Source organism: Phalangium opilio, unplaced genomic scaffold (genome assembly GCF_054372755.1).
Source record: "Phalangium opilio isolate 3A_F unplaced genomic scaffold, DU_Popi_V2 ptg000013l_1, whole genome shotgun sequence".
NCBI classification, from domain to species: domain Eukaryota; kingdom Metazoa; phylum Arthropoda; class Arachnida; order Opiliones; family Phalangiidae; genus Phalangium; species Phalangium opilio.
Genome location: NW_028324148.1, coordinates 729,451 through 756,525, shown reverse-complemented (window position 1 = coordinate 756,525; position 27,075 = coordinate 729,451). Strand labels below are relative to the sequence as shown.

The 27,075-nt window shown below is 37.1% G+C and overlaps 2 protein-coding genes and 1 long non-coding RNA gene across 3 annotated transcripts; all 3 read right to left on the bottom strand.

Annotated features, from left to right (window-relative positions):
- Window positions 1-12,416: 12,416 nt before the first annotated feature.
- Window positions 12,417-12,897, bottom strand: LOC149705424 (beta-1,4-glucuronyltransferase 1-like). The gene is made up of 2 exons (XM_089862142.1): window positions 12,715-12,897; window positions 12,417-12,640 (listed from the first exon to the last, which is right to left on the bottom strand). The coding sequence occupies exons 1-2, from the start codon at window positions 12,844-12,846 to the stop codon at window positions 12,446-12,448; spliced, it is 327 nt and encodes a 108-aa protein (XP_089718268.1). The 5' UTR covers window positions 12,847-12,897; the 3' UTR covers window positions 12,417-12,445.
- A 4,596-nt stretch (window positions 12,898-17,493) lies between these two features.
- On the bottom strand, window positions 17,494-18,209 carry LOC149705423 (uncharacterized). Its single transcript, XR_016379785.1, has 3 exons — window positions 18,017-18,209; window positions 17,771-17,951; window positions 17,494-17,715 (listed from the first exon to the last, which is right to left on the bottom strand). It is a non-coding gene; the product is annotated as an uncharacterized LOC149705423 (long non-coding RNA).
- A 20-nt stretch (window positions 18,210-18,229) lies between these two features.
- Window positions 18,230-21,951, bottom strand: LOC149705422 (uncharacterized). The gene is made up of 4 exons (XM_089862119.1): window positions 21,919-21,951; window positions 18,750-19,030; window positions 18,463-18,687; window positions 18,230-18,410 (listed from the first exon to the last, which is right to left on the bottom strand). Exons 2-4 carry the CDS (start codon window positions 19,013-19,015, stop codon window positions 18,272-18,274), a joined length of 630 nt encoding a protein of 209 aa, XP_089718245.1. The 5' UTR covers window positions 19,016-19,030; window positions 21,919-21,951; the 3' UTR covers window positions 18,230-18,271.
- Between the last annotated feature and the right edge of the window lie 5,124 nt (window positions 21,952-27,075).

Here is a 27,075-nt window from a genome sequence, read left to right as displayed (position 1 = left end):
TGTGTAAATCTAAGTGTCCCTCTATCCATATATATTACGAAACGTAAACTTTAAACTACAAAAGAATAATATCAAATTAATTTAGGGGAAATAGTCAAGGTTAATAATGGAAGGAGACTCAATTTAGTTTTTTGCCAAATTAACGATAGTAAAATTGAGATATTAAATTCTCAATGTCACAAACCAAGGCGATCACCGACTATATTATAGCTGGAAAAGTATGGGCTATTGAGTCTGATTGTTTTCCGATGATCATTGAAACTGCTCTACTCTAAGCTAAAAAATATATAGAGCAACCTTCATACGCTGAAACACGACACAATTGCAAACGCTGTGCTTTTTATCGTTTGTAGGGTCTCTCTCTCCTTTTTGCTCTATGTTCCAAAAGGAGCCATAATTTTCAAAAAAACCAAATTCTTCAGTAAAAATTAAAGGGATAGTTATCACGTTTAAAATGTGCTGGGAATAAGAAAACTTGCAGAGTAAAGCCGAGAAAGCGGGAAATATGTTAAAATTATCCACGTCGTAAAATATTTTCATGTCATAAGAACTAGCGAATAATTTAACCTGTATATATATATTATTATAATTCAAACCATTCTCATCGGATATAAATATCCTCTTTGAATTCAACAATATGTCTTCTCAAACATCCTCATGAATTCGCCGTCGAAATACTATTCCCACAATATCATTTTCAGAGCATTTCTCAACATCCTATTCTCAAGCGTCCAAACATTAATTACCGAACGTCAAATAAGTTCTGTTACACCTGTATTTTAGTCATGCCACCTATTTTGCTCCATAAACTCTCTCAAAGTATATTCTTGAAACACTGTCCATCATCCAATACCGCGGCTCGTCCAACTATTAATACCGATTCAACAGATAACGCCGTCTGCCGTAAAATATCCGTCAAAAGAATTATCTCCAAATATCCACCCACTGATGTAGTATTAGCAACTAGGAAATTATAAAAAATCATTAAACATATCCAAATCTCTAAATATTTAGACGTTTACAAACCGCCACCAACAACCCTCCATTTTTGAAGACTGAGTCTAATTCATAAGTTCTCATTTCTCATTTGTCAGTGTGGAACTAAAAATTCTCGGGTTGGAACATCTGATCGTTATATTTAATACGGAGCTAAGTTGATATGGATAAAATTAATAATCGTTAGGCTTATTTGCTATTGTTTTGAACGTCACGTTTTTTGTCATAACTTTTGATTTTCTGAACCGATTTACAATTTGAAAACAGTTTCGGATTCTACGTGACAAGACGCGCGCAACGATAGCATTGTTGATCCATTATTTCGAGACGTCATTATCGGGGGGCTTTACTATTTCCGCTATGGCTAACGCCCTATTAGCGCCACAGTGTCATTTGTAATTTTAGAATAATTTGGAGAAGTAAACCTATTTAGAAAGTCCTATTTTGTTACTCTAGCTCAAATAGGAACAAAATGGCAGCCAAATGAAAATGTCCAGAAACTTTTGTCCGGGACTGCACTAACTGTTGCCAGGGTTCGAATCGAAATGGTGGATAACAATGAAAATGTCCAGAAACTTTTGTCCGGGACTGTACCTTTGACTGCACTAACTGTTGCCAGGGTTCGAATCGAAATGGTGGATAACTTTGAGAATTCTTGTTGCCTAAATGGAGTTATTGGAAATCCATGATTACTTTTTTGTGACGCTTGGACAGTCGGGAAAATATCTTTCCAATAAAAACAAACTAAGATTGAAAATATTGGACGTGGAACGTTTAATATGTTGAAAAAGTGGTTTCCGACTTGAAAATATTTATCTTTCTAAAACACAATTCAACCAAGGAACTAACGCTCGCGTTAGTTAGTTCCATGATTCAACAGTGAAGAAGAAACAAAACGGTCTATAGGTTTTTCATTAAATGGCGAGTTTTATTGAAATCGTTAAATTTTAAACATGTCTATTACTTATTACGTGTAAATACATTAACAACACTTAAGTAATTTCGAAATTTTACGTTATAAAACGTTAAATATACCTAGAAGAAATTTTGTCCCTCTAAAAAACAAAATTTTCACAATTACGCGCTACCGTAAGCTCATGTCTGTTTTCCGTGACGTAGACGGTTAAAAGTGTACAAGTACTAAGACGTGGGCCTAAGCTTAGGCGTATTGTTATTACTAAGCCTAGTTGGAAACTTTGAATTGAGGCGCCCAACTCGCGAGAGCTGGCGCGTGAGCCAACCTCTTACAAAACTATTCCTTAGAAGGCAAAGATCAATTCGCTTAATACAATTGATTTTTCGGTGAACCTGTAATTTTTTTCCAAAAATTTGTATCTTGGTGAATAGTTAACCAATTTTTAACGAAAGGTCACTCATTCTAAAAGGAAGAACATAATCTACTTCAGTAAATTTGATTTATAAATTGAAGTTTAAATGAAACTTGCCCTTTAAATTTATTCATATTAAGGCGAAATATTATAGGTCTGGTTTTACTGAAATATTTTCTTAGAAATTACATTATATTGAATGTTACCACGTAGTACATTTTTACAACATTCGACTAACGCTAATATAGCGTCACGATTCAATGGTTTGATAATATCCTTCCTCTGCTTCGCGACACAAGTGCTCAAAAGTTTTAAAAAAATTCTTGTTTTTACACACCCGTTTCGACGTTGATATAGTCATTTTATTTCGGTACAAAAATAGCGGCTTCTTCCCCTGGTATTATTCACGTTCACTGTAGATTATCATCTGCAGTGTTTGGTTTCAGGTCGGTGAATTATTGGCCGTATGGTTTCGCCACGGCTTGACGAAATGCATCGACAACATACTTGGTATTAGAAGGTGAAATTTGCTTAGCGATATTTAAGACACTGGATACGTCTCTAGCCGAACGGAAAATAACGAGGTGTTGAGAATTCAGATTCAGGGTCCTAACTTCTTTCCCGTTATAAAATAAACCCTCGTGAAACTCAACGTTAGGATTTTTTTCCAATACGGAATTAAATAATTTCTCTTGGCGCTCTTCTGTATAACACCAAACTATTCTTTGGGGAGGCGGAGAAATGAAAGACGCATTATGCTTGAGGGATAGAACCAACATTTTCGGTCTTGTATAATCTATCTTTGGTTGCATGTTGAAAATCATTCCTTAAATTATGGGGGAAACTTAAAAATGTTAAAAAAGATTTTAAATTTAGATAAATGTGTTTAAAATTTGGAATTTCTAACGGCTCAATTTGAAGCATCCGCCATTAACTAACCCATACGGGAAATTAATATAATTGGTTTGCCAGTGAAACAGGAGATTTGTGGGTAGTAGTAGGCCGTGCAGTAGGAAAAACCGAAAGCGTCGTCTGCTACAATAAATTCCGCGAAATAAAATATCGAACACAGAGTCTCAGACTAGCCATGTCAGATTTAGAAGGAAGTGATGTTGAGTCAGAAAATGAAAGTAGCACTGAGAGTGAATACGAATCAGTAGATAGCTTAGATTCAGAAGAATCTTTTGTGGTAAATGAATGCAATGAAGATGAGGATTCAAACTCGGAAGAAGGTGAAGAATTCGGCCTTCAGCCTTATCAGTTTAAACCTCTACTACCAGTGGCAGAAAGTATTGCTAATGCCCCTTTGGGAGATATTCCAATGGAAGAAGATCACCGTCGATTGCATAACACTAATTGGTGTGTCTCAAGATTGTGAACTATAGTAAAAATCTGTTTTGAGCCAGAAATAACAGTTTATGGTGTCATTTTACAGCTGTAATTGCGGGTATTGTTTTGTGATGCCTTCTGCGGAAGAAAGTTTCTGTTGTACAGACGAAGAGCATCCGAATAAACGATTAATTCCTTAAATTCGCCCTTTTAATTGTGTAATAGAGACATACTTTCCATGACATTATGCGACGAAATATTTTAGATATTTTTTTTCCTGAATTTCGGGAAAATAATTTTGTTCCAGCTGAGGATGAAATAAATCAGTAAGGATAAAATTTTTAAAACAAATATCTAGTGGACAAAATATGCCTACTAAATGAAGGGGTTTTGTTTTCCTTTAAACAAGAAATATAATTAGTTCTTATGATAATTTTCATTTTTAGAGTGTTTAGATATTTAATTTATCGAATCTACTCTCGTGGGATACACAGAGTTTTGGGAAGACGAGTTAGAAGACCAATTCCGAGCTGTGCTGTTTTGCGTATAAAAAGGGAATATCACTTAGACGATTAGAGAGCGTTCTCACATAAAATTAAAAATGTACTTTCATTGTGTTAAAAAGAGAGCTGCATTTCAGTTTCAAACGTTACCATTTCCATACCATTTTTGTTTATATTTTTGTTTACTAATTCTACCCATAGATTTCATGAACCTCCCCATCCGTTTCCGATCCGTGGTTTCCAAATACCAACCATTTCCATTCCCAATTAAGAAACGTTATTGCAATTCCAACCATTACCGAAATGGACCATAGCAGAAAACCATTTCCCTACCATAGTGTTCTAAAGAATATAATCCTTGAGCCTCTTGGGGTGCGATTCATCTGCACAGTGATAAATTTTTTGTATCACGCGTTATGATTTTTCAGCGATACGCTCGTAACGCAAATTTTAAATATCACTCCGAAATGTGATTCAACGACATTTGCGCTATCTAGCGGAGATAACTTAAAGCGTTAACAAAGAAAATAATTTTTGGCACCAAAAATTTGAATTTTATCGTCTGCTCGCAAAAATTTCAACAATATTGAGGGAATAACAACATTTGAAAATGCCAATTATACCTAGAAAACATGGGAAAAAGGTTTACGAAGAGCAACTGAATATGTTGCTAAGTTTTAGGGTAGAAAATAAAGACGTAGTAATACGAACTTTTAAATTCTCAAAAATTAATTATGATTAAAGATGGAATCAGCTAGTCGCAACGCGAGTGGCTAAAAGTGCGCCTCTTTTTAGTGTAAAAAGGAACTAAAAGAGCAATATTGTGGAAAGTGTTGCAATAAATGAGCTAATTAGCATTAATTTGGAAAAGGTAGCGACATTAAAGGATAAAAACTTTTCCAATTTAGTAATACATTGGAAAAGGGGAAATTTATTCAGTTGATAAAACTTGAACAAAAACAAACGCACATTTAGCCGCTTATACCGCAACGAAACTCGCGCCACGAAGGTAGTGCATCAGTGGAAAAAAAGTAAGCCATTAACAAATACCATAAGTTCATAAAATATGTTCTTTAAGTTTGTCACTGTTTACTGAGTTTTTCATGAAGTGACGTAGGGGAAACGTTATAGATTCTCGTAAAGCGACGCCTGGTGAAGGGCTGTCAAAGGCTAAATACAGACTAAAAAGGAAGATGGACTGCGTGTAGTCAATTCTCACGTTGTTCTCGAACTACCTCTCAGTAAGCCTCTAGCATTACGAAGTATAGGCAGTGTCATACTTATGGAACATATCATATAAACTTATACAAACTTTCAAGGACACGCCTCCATGCTGTACAATATTCCTCACGCCACGAGACACCACTAGTGGCATCCCAAGCTCACTGCGTGTGAGAGACTAGCCAACTCTAGCGGTGTCTCTAGGCGTGAGGGCAATTATCCAGTATGGAGGCTTGCCCCTGGTAGTTTGTTTCCCTGCATGTAATATGCGCATTGGAATTCTTATTAAGTTCTATTATAAATAGCTTCTTATAATAAAATAGCAACATATTAAATCGATTATAAGTATTGAACTTACACTTCAATAAAAGCAGAAAACAAATGCTTACTTTACTATCGTTTGAAATAATTGTGAGCCTTGGCCCAGTAAGACTCTCGCAGAGCCTCAATTAAACTATAGTCAGTGGTAGTTAACCGAAAAATCATTCGAAAATATTTTTTCCGGCAATTCAAACGCTTGGGTATCATCTCTAAAAACTCTTTATCTATTTAATTTTGTTCTTTCCTTAATTTAATCAGCGCGCAATAATTCAACAAGCATCACGGAGGGCAAGCATTTTGAATTTTTGCGGGTAAAATATCGAGAAAACGTTTTATAACGTTCGTGATAAACCTATTAACGCCAGCAAACGGATGGCGATACGATATCAACGACATTTGGCGTTATGATAACGCGTGATATCGTAACGCCGACACGTGAATCGCATTTTTTGAAATTTAACGCAAAGTGATATAATAACGCAAGTTTTCTTGCGTTAAAGCCATAACGCATGCCTGCTGAATCGCACCCTTGGTTTGGCCCAAAATTACCACTGCAATACGGGTTCTTCATCGGGAATTTTAGTAAAAATAAGGAGGCTGAAAAACTGTAGAAAAATTTGACTTGACTGAGGGACTCTTGCTCGCCAGTCGCCAAGTAGCATTAGTCACTTCCCAAAATATCTATTCCGAGAATTGGCGCGAAAACTTACAATGGACTGATTGGCAGCTATAATAGCAGTGAATCTCGTGTGCTAAAGTAGTAAGAGGATGAGCTAAAAGACGGTACTGTTAGCTTTGCTAGCTAGTAACTAGGCTACAACAAACTACGTGAGATGAGTAGTAGAGGCACCTATATTATATTGTTATATCGTCTAGTACAGTCAAAGGCAGAGAGCTGCCATTACTCAATGGCAAAAACCTTTTTAAGTCTTTTTAGAATTTTAGGATGTTCCATAGAAAATAAGTTCTATGCATTTACCAACCATTTCCAAACTAAAATGTATATCAATTTAACCACTTCCATTCCATATTTTTTTCCGTCCATTTCCCTTCCTAATATGTGATATTACTTAAAAAACCATCCATTCCCACGGTTGTCCATGGTTACCTCGGTAAATGGAAATCTACCGTTTCCATGCAGCTCTCTACTTCGGACGTCGTAGAACCTTGACTAATGCGTTTTGTATTTCTATCATATTGATCAAAATTATCTTCTTCTGGCGAACTTGAGAGAATAAGAGTTGTGGAGCAATTGGAAGCAGAGGTTGGTGGTTCCAAAGATCCAGAGGTTAATGTTTCAAAAGAGCCTGAGGTTGATGGTTCAAAAGAGCCTGAGGTTGATGGTTCAAAAGAGCCTGATGTTAATGGTTCAAAAGAGCCTGAGGTGGAAGGTCCAAAAGAGCCAGGAGTTCATGGTTCAAAAAAGCCATTTGATGATGGTTTAAAAGCTTTAATTTTTGAGGGCAGATAATTTTCGTTATCCCTGTAAATACTACTCCGTTGTAGTACATTTCTATGTGACCTCAGTGGAATGATAACACTGTGGCCATCTTGATTGGTGAGGACGTTTTCAACACCATTTTTGTGATCAAGTAAAACACTGTGATGCCACTTGACAACACTTGTGAATTAAATTTATACTAGTTCGAATTTTTATAAGTATTTAGTCTTTTATTCAAATAAAACGGAAGTTATGAAAGTCGCTGCTCAGCACTGTGTCCATACCGTTGAAGTTCATTGCGTCCCTTTGGGACATTTTCGCCCATTCTGAGGCGAATACTTAACCCGTTTTCCGGGTATGGGAGGGGATACCCGGCTAGGTGAATAAAAAGGTCGCTCTTTATGGAACGAAAATACATTCGCCTATTCTGGGGCATCTAATAACCCATTGTGGGGTTTTCTTGTACGTCTGATCGCGAGTGCACTTTGCGCCAGACTGCCTAAAAATATTCTGACTTTCGTCCTGAAGGGATCCAGCTCTTTTTCCAACAAAATAGCCCAATCCTTAAGAGCCCAGCCCTAAACACGCCAGTTACTCATTGGCTGAAGAACTTCCCAAGGGGTGACCCTTGACTATTGTTTAGCTTTCTAATGCATGAAGATGAAAGGTTTATATGCACGTTCCCATGCAGCCCATGCCATGAGTCACTATTTTAAGGGTCATAAAGTTCTATTTTTCTAACCTGTCCATCACAAACAGTCCACGTGCGGCGCTATGAATTTTATTGCTTCTCATTGGCTCAGACACAGTGACTTCCAGCCCTTTCTACAGAGTGTCATATACAGAACGTTCTTAGTATTAACAAAGCAAAGTTAGTAAACATTTCTTTTGTAGCCCACTACTAATAATAAACAGTGTTTTCGCACACAAAAGGCGTTTGGACTTTATCTTTAAAAACAAACGAGAAGCGCTCTTAGTAAAAACAGATGTCCATTTTAAAGGTGCTTATAGAGTTTTAATTATTTTTTCAATGTATAAAAAAGTTCAATGTAATAAAATAATGACTTTTTAGCGGAAAAACAGTAAAATAAAAATTACAAAATTTCTCTATGGAACGTAAAAAAACTCATGGTTTCTAACCATGAGAAAACACTGAACTATAGATTTACGAGTTTAAATGCTATAACGAACACAGTTTTAAATTTAAGAACCGCGAATCGCGCCGATTCAACACACTGCCCTCAGTCAACCTGTTTTCAACACCTTCGATTTTGGTGGGAGCATGATCAGCCACTTCGTAGGCGGGAGCATGATCAGCCTCGCGTTTGCGGGAACATGATCAGCCTCGCGTTTGCGGGAACATGATCAGCCTCGCGTTTGCGGGAGCAGGGTCAGCCTCGCGTTTGCGGGAGCAGGGTCAGCCTCGCGTTTGCGGGAGCAGGGTCAGTCTCGTCGTTGGAAGGGCCCGGATCAACATTGTCGTTCGCTGGATAGAGATCATCGTACCCGTTGCCTGCAAGTGCGGCGGATTCTGGTTGAGCAACAGCTGGTGATAACGAGCACGTTATCTAGCACACCACGAAAACCACATTGAGGTGAACAAACGCAAATTATAATAGTGAGTTTCACCTCTCGCTGGAGTTTTCCGACATAAAAAGTCTTGAAATATCAAATTTTTGGACCCAATTCGGCTTCTCCCAAAAGATTCCATACTGATCGTGTTTTAAAAGACGGAGAAACACATGAGCGAATGTAGATCGAGCAATTTTACTCCTAGCACAGTATGAAACTATTTCGTTGATAGGAAGACGCCTTAATGGGAAGTCGTTATCATCTTTCATGAACTTTCCAATTTTTAGAGATCTTACAAACATTTCGTTTTGACAAAAGGCTGGTAGGTGTTGGTAATAGATGTACAGTATCCTCCCAAAATAGCAGTAGTATAGACCCACACTTCGTACCTCCGTAGGTGTAGAATGTAGGTGTAGAATGTCAAGGTCCCTGTGTCAATGACCTATGACGTCATTATGCCACGCCCACCTGGGAAAACCCGCGCGCCCCCTCGCGGGAAAACTTGCGCGCCCCCTGGCGGCTGCGCCCCTCGCGGGGAAACCCGCGCGCCGCCTCGCGGGAAACTCGCGAAACACTGCGCGGGAAAACACCTGTCAGTCTCTTCTACAATTGTATCTGTGACGTCATTGATAAGAGACGAGAATGGATAGCTTTAAACGTACATTGATAAGGGTTAAATCTTCTACAACTGTATCTGTGACGTCATTGATAAGAGAGAGATAGCTTTAAACGTACATTGACAAGGGCTAAATCTTCTACAACTGTATCTGTGACGTCATTAATAAGAGACGAGAATGGATAGCTTGAAACGTACATTGACAAGGGTTAAATCTTCTACCATTGTGACGTCATTGATAAGAGACGAAGATGAATGGATAGCTTTAAACGTACATTGTCAAGGGTTAAATAAAAAATCTTTCTTTGAGAAAGTGTAATTATGGAAAATAAGTTAAGCCGAGTGTATTATAACAGTGAAAGTCCTCTCAGTTACGGTAGCGCAAAGAAATTGAAACAAGGAGTGAAAAATATTTCGAAGAAAAAAATTAAGACATGGCTTCAGTCTCAGCCAACATATACCATTCACAAATCAAGGAGGATATACTTTCCAAGAAATCGTACTTACGTTACAACAGCCAGTGAAGTATTTCAGTGCGACTTGATCGATCTACGAAATCTTAAAAAATATAATAAAGGGTTTCAATATATTCTAACTATTATTGATATCCTCTCAAAATATGCTTGGAGTCTTCCTTTGAAAAATAAAACTAGTAAAGAGGTTTTGAAAGCTTTGCGGAGAGTTATTAAAGAAAGAAAGCCGATACGAATTAATGTTGATCAAGGTAGTGAATTTTTATCAAAATTGTTTAAAGATTATTTAAGAAAAGAGGGAATATGTCTTTATACTAGTGTAGGTGCGATTAAATGCGGAGTAATTGAAAGGTTTAATAGAACTTTAAAGGATAAAATCTTCAAGTTGGTAACTAGAACGAAGAAACTAAATAACATTGATGCCTTACCAAAAATAATGAAATCCTACAATGCAACTGTACATTCAAGTACTGGTTTCGCTCCTGTTGATGTCAATGAGAAGAAATTCCACCACAGAAATTGTATTAGTCTTAGACGTCGATATGATGCCCAACGATAACCTCCACGAAATGTTCCTGGAGTATGCCTGAGAAAATAGGCTCTTTCTCGAATCTCGAAAAGATGATAAAACTGTTTACGTTGTACCCGCATTCGAAATGAAAGAAATAGCCCAAATACCCAAGGATAAAACGGACAACGTTTGGAAATGATGGACGCCCACCTCTTTTACATCGAGCTTTGTTGGAAATGTCAGAAACATATTGAGTACGAATAGAGAAAATATATTTTTATCACGGATAACCTTGACGTCATACGTATCTTTTTATAAAAGCAACTGTTAGTTATAAGAGAGAAAAATATATTTCGAATTATCTTTGACGTCAACCAACCTTGTTTTCGCTTTATAAAAACAACTGTTAGTTATAAGAGATAAAAATATATCCTTTACAAAAGTAACCTTGGTTCGCTTGTTAAGGACTCTCTATAAGGGATTCGAACTCGTGATACTTAGAACAACGAGTTTAAAGGCAGATACGTTAACGAGCGAGCCAATGTTACTTCAGGGTATATTCGGTTGATGACTATAGTACCGTGGATTTATTAATATAATATGATTCTTTCCCGCGTGACGAAAAGTATATCTGCTGGATAACCAAGTTCACTAGTAGCAATAAGTCACTGTATTCAAACTATTAAATTCTCCCCGCCATAACAATAGTCATGTCTTTATCGAATATACCTTCTCTGTATACCTTGGCTAAAGTAGCGTCGCACGAAACTTTTAATATACTATACGAGTATGAACTCGCTTCTCGGCATGATCTTTATTCGGGTTGTTTACCCAGTCATATCGCTACTGAACTTGAAGAGTCACTCGCTACAACCGGTGAGTATCTCGATTCAAACATTTTAAACTATCTTTCGGCACAAGATGTTTTTGACACTCAAGTTAAAGCACATTATAAACTTTCATTTCTACAGTATAATTATGTTATGACGCGCCCCTCACAATTACCGCACAATATTCCCGATTGGTGTAACGGTAATCACGTTGTAAAAGACTATTTTAAATTAGAAAATGTTTTTGCATGCCCCAACAAAAAACCATATTGCTTAAGGTGTTACGAAAACCTAAAACTACACTAAGGTACAATAAAACTACAATAAACTACAGTAAAACACAGTAAAACACAATAGAATACACTAAAATTACAATAAAACACATTAAAATACACTAAAAGTACAATTAAACACACTAAAAGTACACTATACCATAATGAAATACACTAAAAGTAAAATAAAACACTCTAAAACTACACTAAGGTACAATAAAACACAATAAAAGTACAATAAAACTACACTTTACCACAATAAAATACACCAAGGTACAATAAAAGTACAATAAAACACTCTAAAACTACACTATACCACAATAAAACTTCAATAAAACACACCAAAGCACAGTAAAACATGTTTACACTAGACCGCCAAGAAGAAAAAACACTGAATTTTTGAAAGTTATTTATTTGTCTTAGTTTTCCCAGTTTCCCAGGTTTGTACGAACCCTGAATAGGCAGTTCATAGTTATTATGAAAAATGCAGAAATATTATCCTCATAAAAAGTTCCCCACAATGTTTATTGGTAACATTTATTTTCTGTTTTTCTTTACAATTAATTGACAAGAGATATTTCATTAAGAAATACAATGAAGAGCTATTGTTGTTATTTATTTGTCTTTGATATTTATTTTTTCGTTAGTAAATATATTATCTTTACCTTCTTTTAGGTTATTTGATAGGTCCAAAGTATGAAAAGGTACTTTCATTACTTATCAAAACCAATGCAAGTTTATGGGCAAAATCCCTATTTTAAAATACAAATCTTTACATTAAATCACGTAATTATAAGAATAACTTGTACGAATATACACCATTTAACTCCTATATTATCTAAATAGAGTTCCTCAATGGAGACAGTTTTTTCATAACAACCAAAATCTGTTCCAAAGCTTCCGGGACCATTGTTTTTATACACAATGTAAGGTAGATTTGATTTTCTTTTTATATTACTCTTTAAAACTAACCTGATAAATTACTTCTTTTTTGTACGTTTTATATTTTTCATGTAAATGGAAGCTTCGAGATCAGTAGCACCTCCTGGAGGAGTCTGGATATTTTTCCTTTAGTTCAGTTTTGAACTGTCGAAATAAGATACGGTTCTTTTCTTGATCGGTATCCTTTTCTTTATAGAATGAGTTGGCCATTTTCAGGCCCTTATGGATGACAAAAGCGTTATTTAAAACTGAAAATTTGTATCCTACAACGTGTAATTCGCAAACCTACAAAGATAATAATCAATGGGTTAATTATCGATGGTTTCTTCTTTCTACACGCGGTGGTATCTTGGTCTTACTTGACTTATACGATTAAAGCCATATTGTCTAAACCTTTCATCATGATAAGGTGCTGAATTTCTGCTGAAGAAGAAAGGTTCCCAAGGATCTCTCCACAAGACTTCAAAAATGACAGCTAACTTATTAGTCATTGGTTCTCTATACCAGGCTTCGTAGTCAATATGTTTTTGACATTTCCAACAAAGCTCGATGTAAAAGAGGTGGGCGTCCATCATTTCCAAACGTTGTCCGTTTTATCCTTGGGTATTTGGGCTATTTCTTTCATTTCAAATGCGGGTACAACGTAAACAGCTTTATCATCTTTTCGAGATTCGAGAAAGAGCCTATTTTCTCAGGCATACTCCAGGAACATTTCGTGGAGGTTATCGTTGGGCATCATATCGACGTCTAAGACTAATACAAATTCTGTGGTGGAATTTCTTCTCATTGACATTAACAGGAGCGAAACCAGTACTTGAATGTACAGTTGCATTGTAGGATTTCATTATTTTTGGTAAGGCATCAATGTAATTTAGTTTCTTCGTTCTAGTTAACAACTTGAAGATTTTATCCTTTAAAGTTCTATTAAACCTTTCAATTACTCCGCATTTAATCGCACCTACACTAGCATAAAGACATATTCTCTCTTTTCTTAAATAATCTTTAAACAATTTTGATAAAAATTCATTACCTTGATCAACATTAATTCGTATCGGCTTTCTTTCTTTAATAACTCTCCGCAAAGCTTTCAAAACCTCTTTACTAGTTTTATTTTTCAAAGGAAGACTCCAAGCATATTTTGAGAGGATATCAATAATAGTTAGAATATATTGAAACCTTTTATTATATTTTTTAAGATTTCGTAGATCGATCAAGTCGCACTGAAATACTTCACTGGCTGTTGTAACGTAAGTACGATTTCTTGGAAAGTATATCCTCCTTGATTTGTGAATGGTATATGTTGCCTGAGACTGAAGCCATGTCTTAATTTTTTTCTTCGAAACATTTTTCACTCCTTGTTTCAATTTCTTTGCGCTACCGTAACTGAGAGGACTTTCACTGTTATAATACACTCGGCTTAACTTATTTTCCATAATTACACTTTCTCAAAGAAAGATTTTCTATTTAACCCTTGTCAATGTACGTTTAAAGCTATCCATTCATCTTCGTCTCTTATCAATGACGTCACTATGGTAGAAGATTTAACCCTTGTCAATGTACGTTTCAAGCTATCCATTCTCGTCTCTTATTAATGACGTCACAGATACAGTTGTAGAAGATTTAACCCTTGTCAATGTACGTTTAAAGCTATCTCTCTCTTATCAATGACGTCACAGATACAGTTGTAGAAGATTTAACCCTTATCAATGTACGTTTAAAGCTATCCATTCTCGTCTCTTATCAATGACGTCACAGATACAATTGTAGAAGAGACTGACAGTTGTTTTCCCGCGCAGTGTTTCGCGAGTTTCCCGCGAGGCGGCGCGCGGGTTTCCCCACGAGGGGGCGCAGCCGCCAGGGGGCGCACGGGTTCCCCGCCAGGGGGCGCGCAAGTTTTCCCACGAGGGGGCGCGCGGGTTCCCCGCCAGGTGGGGCGCGGGTTTTCCCAGGTGGGCGTGGCATAATGACGTCATAGGTCATTGACACAGTGACCTTGACATTCTACACCTACATTCTACACCTACGGAGGTACGAAGTGTGGGTCTATACTACTAATAGCTTGTCCTTCAAAGCGATAGTGAAATGGAAATGGAAGTTTTTCAGCGATTGTTCTGATCTCTTTAACCACTTTTCATTTGCGGCCTCGGCTGACACCAGTTATGGACATACGTTGAATATGGCGCTTAATTGCGTTTCTACAATTGAAAGCCAAAACACATTTTGTGAAGGAGGCGTGAAATTTGTTAGTTTGTTGTAATTACAATATCTTACCATAATGCGAGCCACATACCGGAGTATATTAGACCGACTTGTCTTAGAAGTATCAGGACACGCCATATGTGGCACTTTGCGTCACCCGAGAAACACCACTTAGGGGTGACCAAACGTTGTTTCCAAAGGGGAGTTTTGTTGATGCAGGTCCCTTTGCTTACTGCAGGGGCACTGTATAATGTGGCTTTCTTCATGTCCAAACCCTACAAGACATGCATGTGAGCAAGTTGAAACATAGAGAATGATTAATGTTTCTTAGAGGATGGTTCACATAATGACACACGCGCCAATATCTGCCATTCCCAATTCCATGATTACAGTTTGACGTTCTTGGAGACTTGTTCGATGATTAAGCCTTTGAATGATCGCCTCCTGAAATTCGGTTTGGGTTGCTCTGAGTTTTTCGGCATTCTTTACCAACCTCGCTTTTAGCGGTAACGGTGTTTTCTTCGCTGAAATATGTGGAAATTTACGTTGTTGTAAAATTTTAATTCAAAAACGATGTCCTCTCCGTTACCGTGATATGTAACAATTGATATTGTCGCTGGGTTATGGGGCTCACTGTTATTTACCTTTGTTATAGGTTGTTGGCCGCCAGAAGCACTACCTGCAACTTCCACAACAGGCTCATCATTCGTGGAAGAGGGAGGGCTTGCGCCTGAAGTTGATGGCTGACTGTTGTTGCTGCCACCGGCCAACGGTTCAGGTGGGCAACCCATTTTAGCGGACTCAGGGGAGGTTTCTAAGACTGCGGGATTTCGGAGTTCTTATATTAATTATAGTAATCCCACCCTCACATGGCTTTTCTTTTTATACCATAATCCTCAGGCAAAGGTATCTTATTAGCACATGTTATGAGGTATACAACAAGCTGTTATAATGCGGCAGTCTTTGTTTGGATTGTAGCATAAGTTGCCGACTGAGCCAGCGAGGCAACGAAACCATGGCTTAAGGACGCTGTTGAGGCTCGTCCTACATAAATATACATAAATTTTGCAAAACAAACTATTACCGGCCACACAAGGGAATAATGCAAACCCTACCACGAATATGCCGGGTGTTAAATTCAAGCTCTGCTGGCGTTTGCGGACGGTATACTGGAACCATGAGCCAAGGCTGTAACGGATAGTCTCCATTACCAAGAAGGTGACCATGGGCCATGCCCTATAACAAATGCCTTAAAGATCATGCTATTTCACCAGATATAAAAGTCATGCACGCTACTAGGCCACCGAGCCACCACATTCATGATTGTCAACTCCTTGTCTCTGACCTATTGTAAACGATACATTATAATTATAACGGATTTGTTATGAATAAGGCAAAGTGTCTCAGAAGTTGAATGTTAATGGAAAATAACCCTTTTTTGTCCTGTACGCATTTCTGTTAGTGTGTGGATATGTTGTGACATTTCAATTGAATCCTTGCATTGCTGGGTTACCTGTTTTAAGTGGATTACACTGTTAGAAAAATTCGTCCAAAATTGGATGAAATAGGATCCAAAGGGCTGCCTCTGAGAGAGCACAGTTTTTCATCCATTTTTGGATGGTTTAACTAGTGTCCAAAATTGGACAGCTGTATAATGAGCCAGATTTGGAGTTTAATCCAAAATTGGATCGAGAATCATCTATTAAGGGAGCTATTATTATCAAGAAATGGTCAGGATTTTATCCATATTTTATGAAAGTGGCCAAAAATGAACTTGTATCCTCCAATATTGGACTAATATCAAGCTCATATTGGACTAATATCAAGCTCATAATGGACTAATATCAAGCTCATATTGGACTAATATCAAGCTCATATTGGACTAATATCAAGCTCATATTGGACTAATATCAAGCTCATATTGGACTAATATCAAGCTCATATTGGACTAATATCAAGCTCATATTGGACTAATATCAAGCTCATATTGGACTAATATCAAGCTCATATTGGACTAATATCAAGCTCATATTGGACTAATATCAAGCTCATATTGGACTAATATCAAGCTCATATTGGACTAATATCAAGCTCATATTGGACTAATATCAAGCTCATATTGGACTAATATCAAGCTCATATTGGACCAATATCAAACCCATTTTCGATTAATATCACGCCGACATTGGTATCGCACCCTCCTAATATTGGACTAATATCTCACCAGTATTGGAATAATATCTCACCAGTATTGGACTAATATCTATCCAGTATTGGACTAATATCTATTCATTATTGGACTTGTATGTATCCGTTATTGGACTTGTATGTATCCGTTATTGGACTTGTAGGTATCCGTTATTGGACTTGTATGTATCCGTTATTGGACTTGTATGTATCCGTTATTGGACTTGTATGTATCCGTTATTGGACTTGTATGTATCCGTTATTGGACTTGTATGTATCCGTTATTGGACTTACATGCATCCGGTATTGGACTTACATGCATCCGGTATTGGACTGATATCTATAAGGTATCGGACTGATATCTATCCGGTATCGGACTGATATCTATCCGGTATCGGACTGATGTCTATCCGGTGTCGGACTAATGTCTATCCGGTATCGGAGTAATATGTATCGGGTATGGGACTAATATCTATCCGGTATTGGACTAATATGTATCCGGTATTGGACTAATATGTGTCCGGTATTGGACTAATATGTATCCGGTATTGGACTAATATCAAGCGTTACTGAACCAATGTTTAGCCTAATTTGAAAGTACTGAGTCACTGTTCTAATGAATTTAAAAACTTTCTAATCAGTCTCGGAAACAAGTCAAATATTCAATCCGGTTTTTATATTCTCGATTTTCACTATGACATTTGATTTACGAAATTAATAATAGAAGTTGAAACCTCCACAGAAGAAACTTCAAATATTTTATTCTCAATTTGTAGATCAACTAATTATGTTAAAACATCCGAGTTTTCAAAACATAGTGTTGGTGTTGGTTTTTCAGGAATCTAAAAATTAGGCAAGGTACATATATATTAATATTCATATTATTAACATTCTCACCCTTTTTGTGAAGAAATGTTGCATGGATTCTCCTAAAGCACAAGGAAGTAGGAGTAGGCAAGCTCTAACTTCCATACCTATGAAAGAAAAAGCATTAGATAAGAATGCTATCTAGGCTAAATTTTTACTGACTTTTAAAAACATCTTCTGATGAAGTGTTTTCTTTTTCCCGTAGAAGCGCCATAATTTCTTTCGACTTAGCTCTGTTTTTGACTAAAGAAATAATTTTCTTTGCTATTGGTTCAAAATGATGGAGCAGGATTTTTTCAGCCGATGGTCGGATATTGTAGAGAAGATTCAATTCTTTTACGAGCTAAAATAAAACTTTTAAATATGCAGCTCGAAAATATAAACTTTAGTTGAATTTAAAAGCAATACCATATTTTTCATTTTTAGCAATGGAAAAACTTCCAACACTTCTTTAACATTATGGTGAAACGAATAGTTTTGCCGTTACGAAGCTGTTCTTAGCATTTTTTCCTCCACGATATGTTCGTTGTAGTTAGATTTATCCAGCTCTTTCGTCAAAACCTTTAAATGTTCACTAATACCTTCTTCATCTTCTGCCAGTCCGGTCGGTCCAACGTTCCTGAGATAAATATATATTGAAACAAAGTAAAGTTCGTATAAACTCTAGCATGAAACTAGTGACAGTCTAAACACTGAACTTACGTATCCTATTTTATCTGGCACTTTAAATCTGGACTCCATAAATGGATGTTTCATAATCAGAGCTTCTCCAATACGGTCATACTCTTTTCCAGTTGGGTACCTGAGAGATTTTTTATAATAAGTTAAACATTTGCTATCTGAAATATAATTACTTTGTGTATCTAGAGATGTCTTCATATAATATCCTTATAATTTTGGATTTTGCCGATCTGGAAAATAGTTCGGGTCTTTTATTGGCAATCATTTTATTCACTTCTTCAGGAAATCTTGGGATTATGTATGGTCTTGGCACCCTTGAGCTTTCAGTATTGAAATTCTCGTTGTACGATGAAGAAGTACTAATAGAGGGTCCTTCAGGTTGGGGTGTAGTTTTCGAACTGAAATCATACGTTGTTTAGGCTGACAACTCGCTTGCAAAATATATTTAGTTTTAAATAACCTTTCACCCGTCTTTGGATAAGTATTCTTCTCAGTTTTTGTTTCCCCATCCCTCAAAATTAAGTTTAGTTTTGATTTAGTTGGAAGCAGACCACTACTAAAATCGTGGTCCACCCAATCATCGCAAAAGGCGGTTTCAAAACATTGAACGATTTCAATCTTTACGGCGAAGAGAGACTGTAATTTTTCTATAAATTCTTCTTTAGTTGTCCCCTCGGGACACGAAAAAAGCTTTTTCGATTGTTTACAAGTCACGTGATAATTCATTTAAATAGATATGAGCTGTAAAACAAAACAGCAACATGAAATAAATATTTGTATGGAGTTATTTTGGTACACATTGCATAGCGGAAATATTTACACATAATTTGCTTTATTTCTTATCGGAAATTCTATGATTTAAGATAATAACATCTTTTTCACCTAACTTATATATTTGCATTACAAAACAATCAACCTCATCACCTGGTCTAATAACTTCTCATTCGTTCAATTCATTAATTTCATAACAATTATGATTAGTAAGAAATTTGGCACAGTGTACAAGGCGACCACATACAACCCATTGACCATTTGTCTCAAAAATTAAATATATTTTAAAAGCAAAGGAATTATATTCTGTGTTACACAAACGCAAGTGACAGAATCTTTTCTTAAAACAGAAACGAACTTTGAGAGCAAAGGGTCTTTTTCTGAATTGAGATAAATTCGCAAAACTTGCTTTAATGAAACTGGCAGTTAAGAGAAAATAAGTCTAATTGACTTTTCACACCCGTCATCTTCAAATCCCTCTACACCACTTCTCTCCCAGCATTGAAGCATTTGGTGTCTTTTTGCTAGAGTAGAGGCAATTTCTATGAAGTTATGACATACACCGGCAATGATTTTGAAATACTGATGCTTTGCTTCATAAGTCATGCACCAGAGGCGTACTGATGGACCGTAAAGCAAAATAAGCCTTGCATAATGAGTCAAATAATGAAATTTCGGTGTAAATCGTGGATCTGGTATTTCTTTAAAATATTCATTAAGGTCTATGATAATATCATATAGACGAGGCAACCACGTTTTATCAATGAATGGTGCCATAATAATTTCATTAATATCTGCTAGAATAAAAACAAATTGCCAGTGATTGTCATTTGCTGGCATAAGAGAACCAAACATCAATGGGAAAAAATGCAAAAGACACTTTTGTCTTTATCGTGAAGGTCGCCAAATTTAAAATTTTGGATTGTACAATTTATATATTCTAAGGAACAAAAACCGTTTTTAACCATATGACATGTAGTTAATTTTAAAATGTTTGGCACAACTCCTTTAAAAAAAAATCGTGTATAATATCAGGTGGAAGGGCCTCCGTTACTTTGAAACAACGTAGTACAGAAAATACAGACGGCCCATTTACACCGTATTTTCTTGAATTATCTGGATTTTGCATAATTACCTCTAAATGATAGTCGTGCATTGCTTGCGTTCTTAAACTCATGCCTTTTTCATCGAATAATGTCAATATTTGAGCCTTTGTCGCCATGCAAAACCTACTTACTCTTCCGGAGGAAAAACATTGCTAGAGGCCCCCACAGCGTGACTAGAAAGATTATCCCCTGAGATTGTAGCTAGAGCACCCCGGATCAAGGTGTTCCTAACTTGAAAACCCTCTTCCTGAATAAGTTGTAGGTCATCCAACAATGGCTTTAAACACTTACTATATCCATATTTTTTCAAAACTGCATATCGCACAACCAAAGCTAAATTGATGTTGCTAAGCTTGCTTTTATACTTGGGATCAAAATTACTAATTGAGTAATAAACTAAAGTCACTTTTTGTTTACCCCTCTTGGCGCCTAAAGGATTGTTAAGTTCCACTTCGTCAAGGTACAAATGAATCCTCAAAGATAAAGGGTTTTGACCCAAAAGGGGGGTGATTTTGACACATTAAGCCATCGTGGTAATCAATCATATATTTATCATTTGCCGATTTTGGTTTCGTATATTCGTCCCAAATATCATTATGAGACAACATGTGCTTAAGCACTTCAATTATCGGAACATAGCTCATTGCTCTTTGAACCTTTCCTTGTTCTCAGTTTTTGTTCCCAATAAAAAGTCTATAGGCTCTACAAGATTTAAATTTTCTTTGCAAAATATATTAAGACCATAATACGTTTTCATAACAAAAGTGAGGTCTCTGTTAGTTTTCTAATTTCAGCATCGTTTCCGTTATTGTCTATTCCTCTAACTTGTTTGACCACGATCTCTATCGAGCCCTCCAAAAGCTTAGCCACATTTTCAGATAAAATACGTGCCACACTATTTTTCGCGAATTTCTAACATAGTAAGAGCTGCTCGTCTTTCGAGGTTATGAGTATCTTGATCCTTTTTATCGTTTGTGTAAATATTCAATTCTTCCCTAATTTCTTCCTCTTCCATATGGTCATTTACTTAACCGTTAAGCCTATATTAGAATGTAGTTTCATTGCAGTGTGCTACATGTTTTGTCATGTGTGTGTGGTAAACATGTGTTTTCAGTGACTCATATTTTTCAAGTTCTTTTGAACAAGGCAGAAAAGCACATTTATATCTAATTGGTTCATGTATGTGCAGAGTTCTTAAATGTTTAAGCCTTAATAATGGTGTGTATCGTTTTAAGCCACATATAGAGGAAACGTAAACTACCATGATGCATACTCTTTCTGAATGATTCGATCTATAGCTTTTCAATGCAATTCCTTGAAATGTTTAAAAATAAATTTTCAATAACATAATATTTCATGGTGTTGTCGTAAGAGCAATTTTCGAATAACACTCCCATCTCCGACTGTTTCAAAATATTATATATACTAAAGGGGCTAGAGAAAATTCATCCCCCTCCCTGACTCTCCACGTTAAGTAATTTGTCAGCCGTCCCATGTATTTCTAGATGAACATTTATAGCGCGTTTTGAAACTTTGGGAATTTTAAATGAAATATATTAATTATTTAGACATTTCTTGGGAATACCACGGGTTTAATTTGTCCCTCTTGATTAATTTTCCCCACGTTTCTCACTGTGCCTTATCGATTAAAATATAATGTTACCCTTGAATAGATTAAACAGGAAAAGATTCAGCTTAAGCATTTCTGTTGGCTTCACATTAATTATTTGAAGTAAAATAAAATATTCTTACAGATATATCTTCAAACTTTCATTAAACTTAAATAAATCACGCGTTCGGCAAAAAATATCTTATACTCTAACATAAGAAAAACAACGATGCAAGCGGGTGAACGAAAATGAAGAGAATGAACAAAAGTCAAAAGTGATTCACCCTATCGAGTTTTTTATCTTTAGGGCAAAGGTTGTAATTTGGCCTTTTCTTGTAACCAAGGAGCATTTTTAGAGGTAGTGGCATGAGTCATTTTACACAAATAGCATTGTATTTTGAACGTTTATAATGTGACTACACTGTGTCATAAAGAAAAGAGTACGTGTTTTAAGAATCATAATACAGTTTTTTAAACGCAAGGAGCACTATTTAATATTAGTGGTATGAAGAATTGTCTACAAACAACATCTAATTTTAATTGTTTTCAAGTTGTGACTCAACGGTGACCTCGGAAAAAGGATGTTTTAAGAATCATATTACTTTTTGTAATCGCTAGGAGCACTAAAAAACGCAAAACATATAAGACAGTTAGGATTACTAATTTCCTCCCTACAAATCGCTAAAAAACATCTCTTGGCTACTAGCAATCTACGAACATAGAGCAATATTTAAGGATATAATAATATAATGAAATTACTCCACGGAAAATGCCAATGGAACATCTGTAGCAATGTTTTATGGAGATCAGAAACCTTACATACAAGCGCAAGTTAAGTCAGAGAGTTTGGCCTGAAAAATGTAAGCTGGACCCTTTTTATGAAACGTTACCCTTTTCAACGAACGGTTGAGATGCGAAGTTTCTCAATAGTTAGAACAATAAGTTCTAAGTGTGCCACACTGTAGCTTTGGTTGTTGATTTCCTATATTCTGACCAACCAATCTTCTCTCCCTTACACAACAAACTTAATTTGTGACATTTATAATAAATCGACTTCCCTACGCTGTTTTTATTAACTAATGATATCATTACTCGTCGTTTATTAACTTTGGAAAGAGACCCGTAATTTTTATGCAATAGGGTAACGTCTTAATACGCCGTCTTCGGGTCAACGGTAACAGGGTGATGCGAAGTTTCTCAATAGTTAGAACAATAAGTTCTAAGTGTGCCACACTGTAGCTTTGGTTGTTGATTTCCTATATTCTGACCAACCAATCTTCTCTCCCTTACACAACAAACTTAATTTGTGACATTTATAATAAATCGACTTCCCTACGCTGTTTTTATTAACTAATGATATCATTACTCGTCGTTTATTAACTTTGGAAAGAGACCCGTAATTTTTAAGCAATGGGGTAACGTCTTAATACGCCGTCTTCGGGTCAACGGTAACAGGGTGAAAGACATTTGGGTGACGACAACTGGGTGTTCGACAATTGGGAGTGCGTCAATTTGGAGGGCAGACAATTGGGTGAACAACAATGTTGAGGGCTGACAATTGGGTGAACGAATATTTGAAGAGCTGACAAGTGGGTGAACGACAATTTGGAGGGCTTACAATTGGGTGGAAAGGAAACCAACAGAGCGTCAATTGGGTGGATAAAATATTTATTTTTCAAAAATTATGCATTAGTTGAGAAACCATCGAAGTTTGGTCAGAGACAAAACCTAAGCAAACTGAAGCTCACATCTCGAACAACTCTACTGACAGTTGCTTGGCTCACTGCAAGAAGAAGCTCTTGATCAATGCCAGTTTGATATGATCCAGTCGCATAAAAGCGTACTGCAATCAAGATCTAAAAGATTGGATTACATTTATTTTGTGAACTAGGTTAAAGAAAATTTTTAAGAGACTGAGATTGATTAGCCAGTGCTACTGCTCGATGGAATTGCAGCTTCTTTTTTATCTTTTCATCCCATCTTTCACTTTTCAGAACTTCAAATAAAACAAAATTGTTATAGCTCACTGTGTTTACCTTTGAATCAACAGGTAGAGCAGTGATTCGATCTAAGCCTTGGCTTCAATCGTTCGCATATTTTGATAACCAAGCATTGAGACAATCGAAAAAGTTTAATAAATTGAACAGTTGGTACTTGGTAGTTCAAAAGCTTTCTCGGGATCTCTTATATCAGTGATTTAAATCCAACTGATTCAAATCAAACAACCTTGCTTTGCAGTACAAGTTAATAGTTTTTAATTAAAGTGGTCGCATGGTGTTCAATACCCACTTCAGCATCAAATAAGTGTTCATGGAGATCGGAGAAAATGTCCATTCCTACAATTGTTCGTAGAACAGCAAGTTCAATGGCCAAAGTAATGTTCTTGCATGGCATAGAAACTGATACATTTTCACGTTTGCAGGACTCGGTTAAACGACATAGTTAAAAAACACTTTTAGATGGTCTATGCAACCCACAATTGTCTTTCAGTTGCGTAAATAGCGAATGTATATTAAAAGCATAAATATTGTACTTGTAATTAAAGTACTTTGTAATTAAAACTTACCTTGACCAAGGCCAAAATCTCGGCTCCGTGTCATTCCGCCACGTGGAAGTTACTTGAAGATTGCTGGATACCGGACCTGAAAAGACAAAGAGTTAAGTACTTTCTAAGTTGTTTTTAGCTTAAATTTTGGTTAATTTTAAATAGGCGAAAACTTGAAATTCGCGCTTTAAATAAACTTAAAAAAAGGGGGAGGAAGAAGAAAAAACATAGAACTTTAATCTTAAAAAAAATAAAAAATATTCGGTGTCCGTGATCGATCATTCGTTTTGATTGCCGTGCCGCGTTCAGTCGGTTCTCCTACCAGTGCCGGCGGATCGTGTTAATCCCGGGTGGGTACTTGTGTTCTGCTGATTTCTGAAAATGTTGTGTTATCTTACATAAAATAAAATATAATAATAATAATAATAATAATAATAATAATTAGTAGTATTATGTGAAGTAATTGAGAAAAAGATAATATTTTGAGATAATAATAAGAGATCTTTTATAATTTTGTTAAAAATTTTTATTCTATTCGCGCAATGCAAAAACTGCAGTGCGCTTTTCATTTTTGGAATTGAACCCTAGTACCAAAAACTAGTGGGGCCGACACCAAACCTTGTCAGTCGGCCCGATAGAGTTATCGGACTGTCGGTCCACAATTCTTCATGTCCGAGCCATTGAGTAGTCAAGGCGCACTCGGATAAGAATAACGAGGTCTTCAAGCCGACTAAAAACAAACTTGTGGAGCGACAGTTGGAAAATTGTATTCGCGTCACTAAACCGCCTCAAAACTAACTAGTCTAGCAGCAGTTACAAAAGGAGATGCCGTCACTAAACCGACTAGTAATATTTAGTCGGTTTAGTGACGCTCATCTCCCTTTCTAAGTCCTGCTCGACTAGTCAGTTTTAAGTAGGTTGAGTGACGCTAATATAATATTCCGACTGTAACTTGACAAGTTAGACTTTGGTTGGCTTGAAGGTCGCTGGATTGTTCTACGAGAACAAAGGTTTAAGGGTAATTGATCGCTGTACAATGGTACGCCCTTTTGAATCAGGGCGGCTCCCTAAAAGTGGGGGAGCGCAGCAGAAATTAATAAGTTACACAATATGGACAAAAGTTACACCGTGGGTGGTGGCAGCGGGGACGGAAGCCTTGCGACCTATCGGTCCAGAAAATGCGGTATGGACGAGTCGGGGTGGGCGCGTCGCCAGGCTTCATTTTTGGCCCACCAGGTCACGAGGATGGCCCGAGCGGCGTCGTGGTCCCAAACGGAGCCCTCTAGACCTAGGACGACTTCCAATGGGCTACCACGATTGACAAGTCGCCAATTGGTTGTCGCGGAGGAGGCATAAGTCTCGGGACACGCCATTAGGACGTGAAGGACATCTTCGACTTGGAGGCCACAGAGGCGACAGGTGCGATGGTAATCGCCGAAGTCGGCGCGGCGGACACCCGTAAGCAGGGACCCCGTCCGTGCCTGGAAAAGGAGGCCTCTTCCGTGAGAGCCATCATAGCAGGCCTCTACTGAGGGATGCGCTTTAGCCCCGTAGTGACGTAGGCTTTTCATGGCGGAGCTCTACGTCCGCTCGGTGTGCTCGGTGGTTTCCCCGTCGACAAGGCTGGCCCAGGTAGCATAGGATGCTGCGTCACAACTAGCGGTGCCTTCACCATATTTCCTATCTAATGCAGCGACGCGGAAAGTCCATGAGGTATCTATACCGTTTGCACGAATTGACTAGTACATTGACTACTCAATGGCTTGGACATGAAGTATTGTGGACCGACAGTCAGATAACTCCACTGGGCCCATTGATCAGCTTTGTTGTGGGCCCGACTCGATTGGTTTCTGCTGCTGGGTATGGTTATGAGAAACATCTAGTCTCCATATGGCGGGTTTCCTCCATAGCTACCATTCATACTCTAAGCTGTGATTCGAAACCCGTTTATACTATCAAATTTCTGTGAGGCGAAACAAGTGGCATATGCTGCACTTCAAACCTCAATTTTACAGAAGTGTCTCAAATATTTTTAATTGTTTTTCTTTAAAACGATGTAACGCACAATGATGTGAATAACTAACGAAGAAAATGTATAATATTTACCTGGTATTTAATATAATCTTGAATTTCGTCTCAACATTAATAGAGAAAAAGTACCCCTGTAGCACAAGCCTTCCGCATAACAGTCGGTAAAAGGTCGAATAGTCGGTTTACGGTCCAGTCGTCTGTACCATGCTTATTCCGACACTTTTCCGACTCATGCAGCCGACTACTTCTTTTAGTTGGCAATGCCGACATCTATCTGACAGTTGGAATTGAGATGGTTTAAAGTAGGATTGCCTAACGTCTAGAAAATTCCAACTTATTTTTTGCCAATTGATTACCGACTCTCTCGCGCTAGTCGGTATGGTGACGTTTAAGAAGAGTAAATTTAAAAGCAAAGTTATTCTTAGGCCGTTTAGTTACCGACATTTATCCGACAGTTGGAACTGAGAAGGTTTAAAGTAGGCTTGCCTACCGTCTAGAAATTTCCAACACATTTTTTGCCAATTGATTACCAACTCCTTCCCGCTAACTAAGGTAACGCCATGCACGTCAACATCGAAGAGGGCGCTGCTAGTGCGAAAGCAAGTCAGCCTTTCCAGTATCTCTGACGCGGCTGGGTCGTTAGAATGTTTAAGCGAGATTTTTGTGGTTAAAAATGATTAGTTCTAGGCTTGCTAACTTTTAATTTCATCGCTAAGGTTCTTTG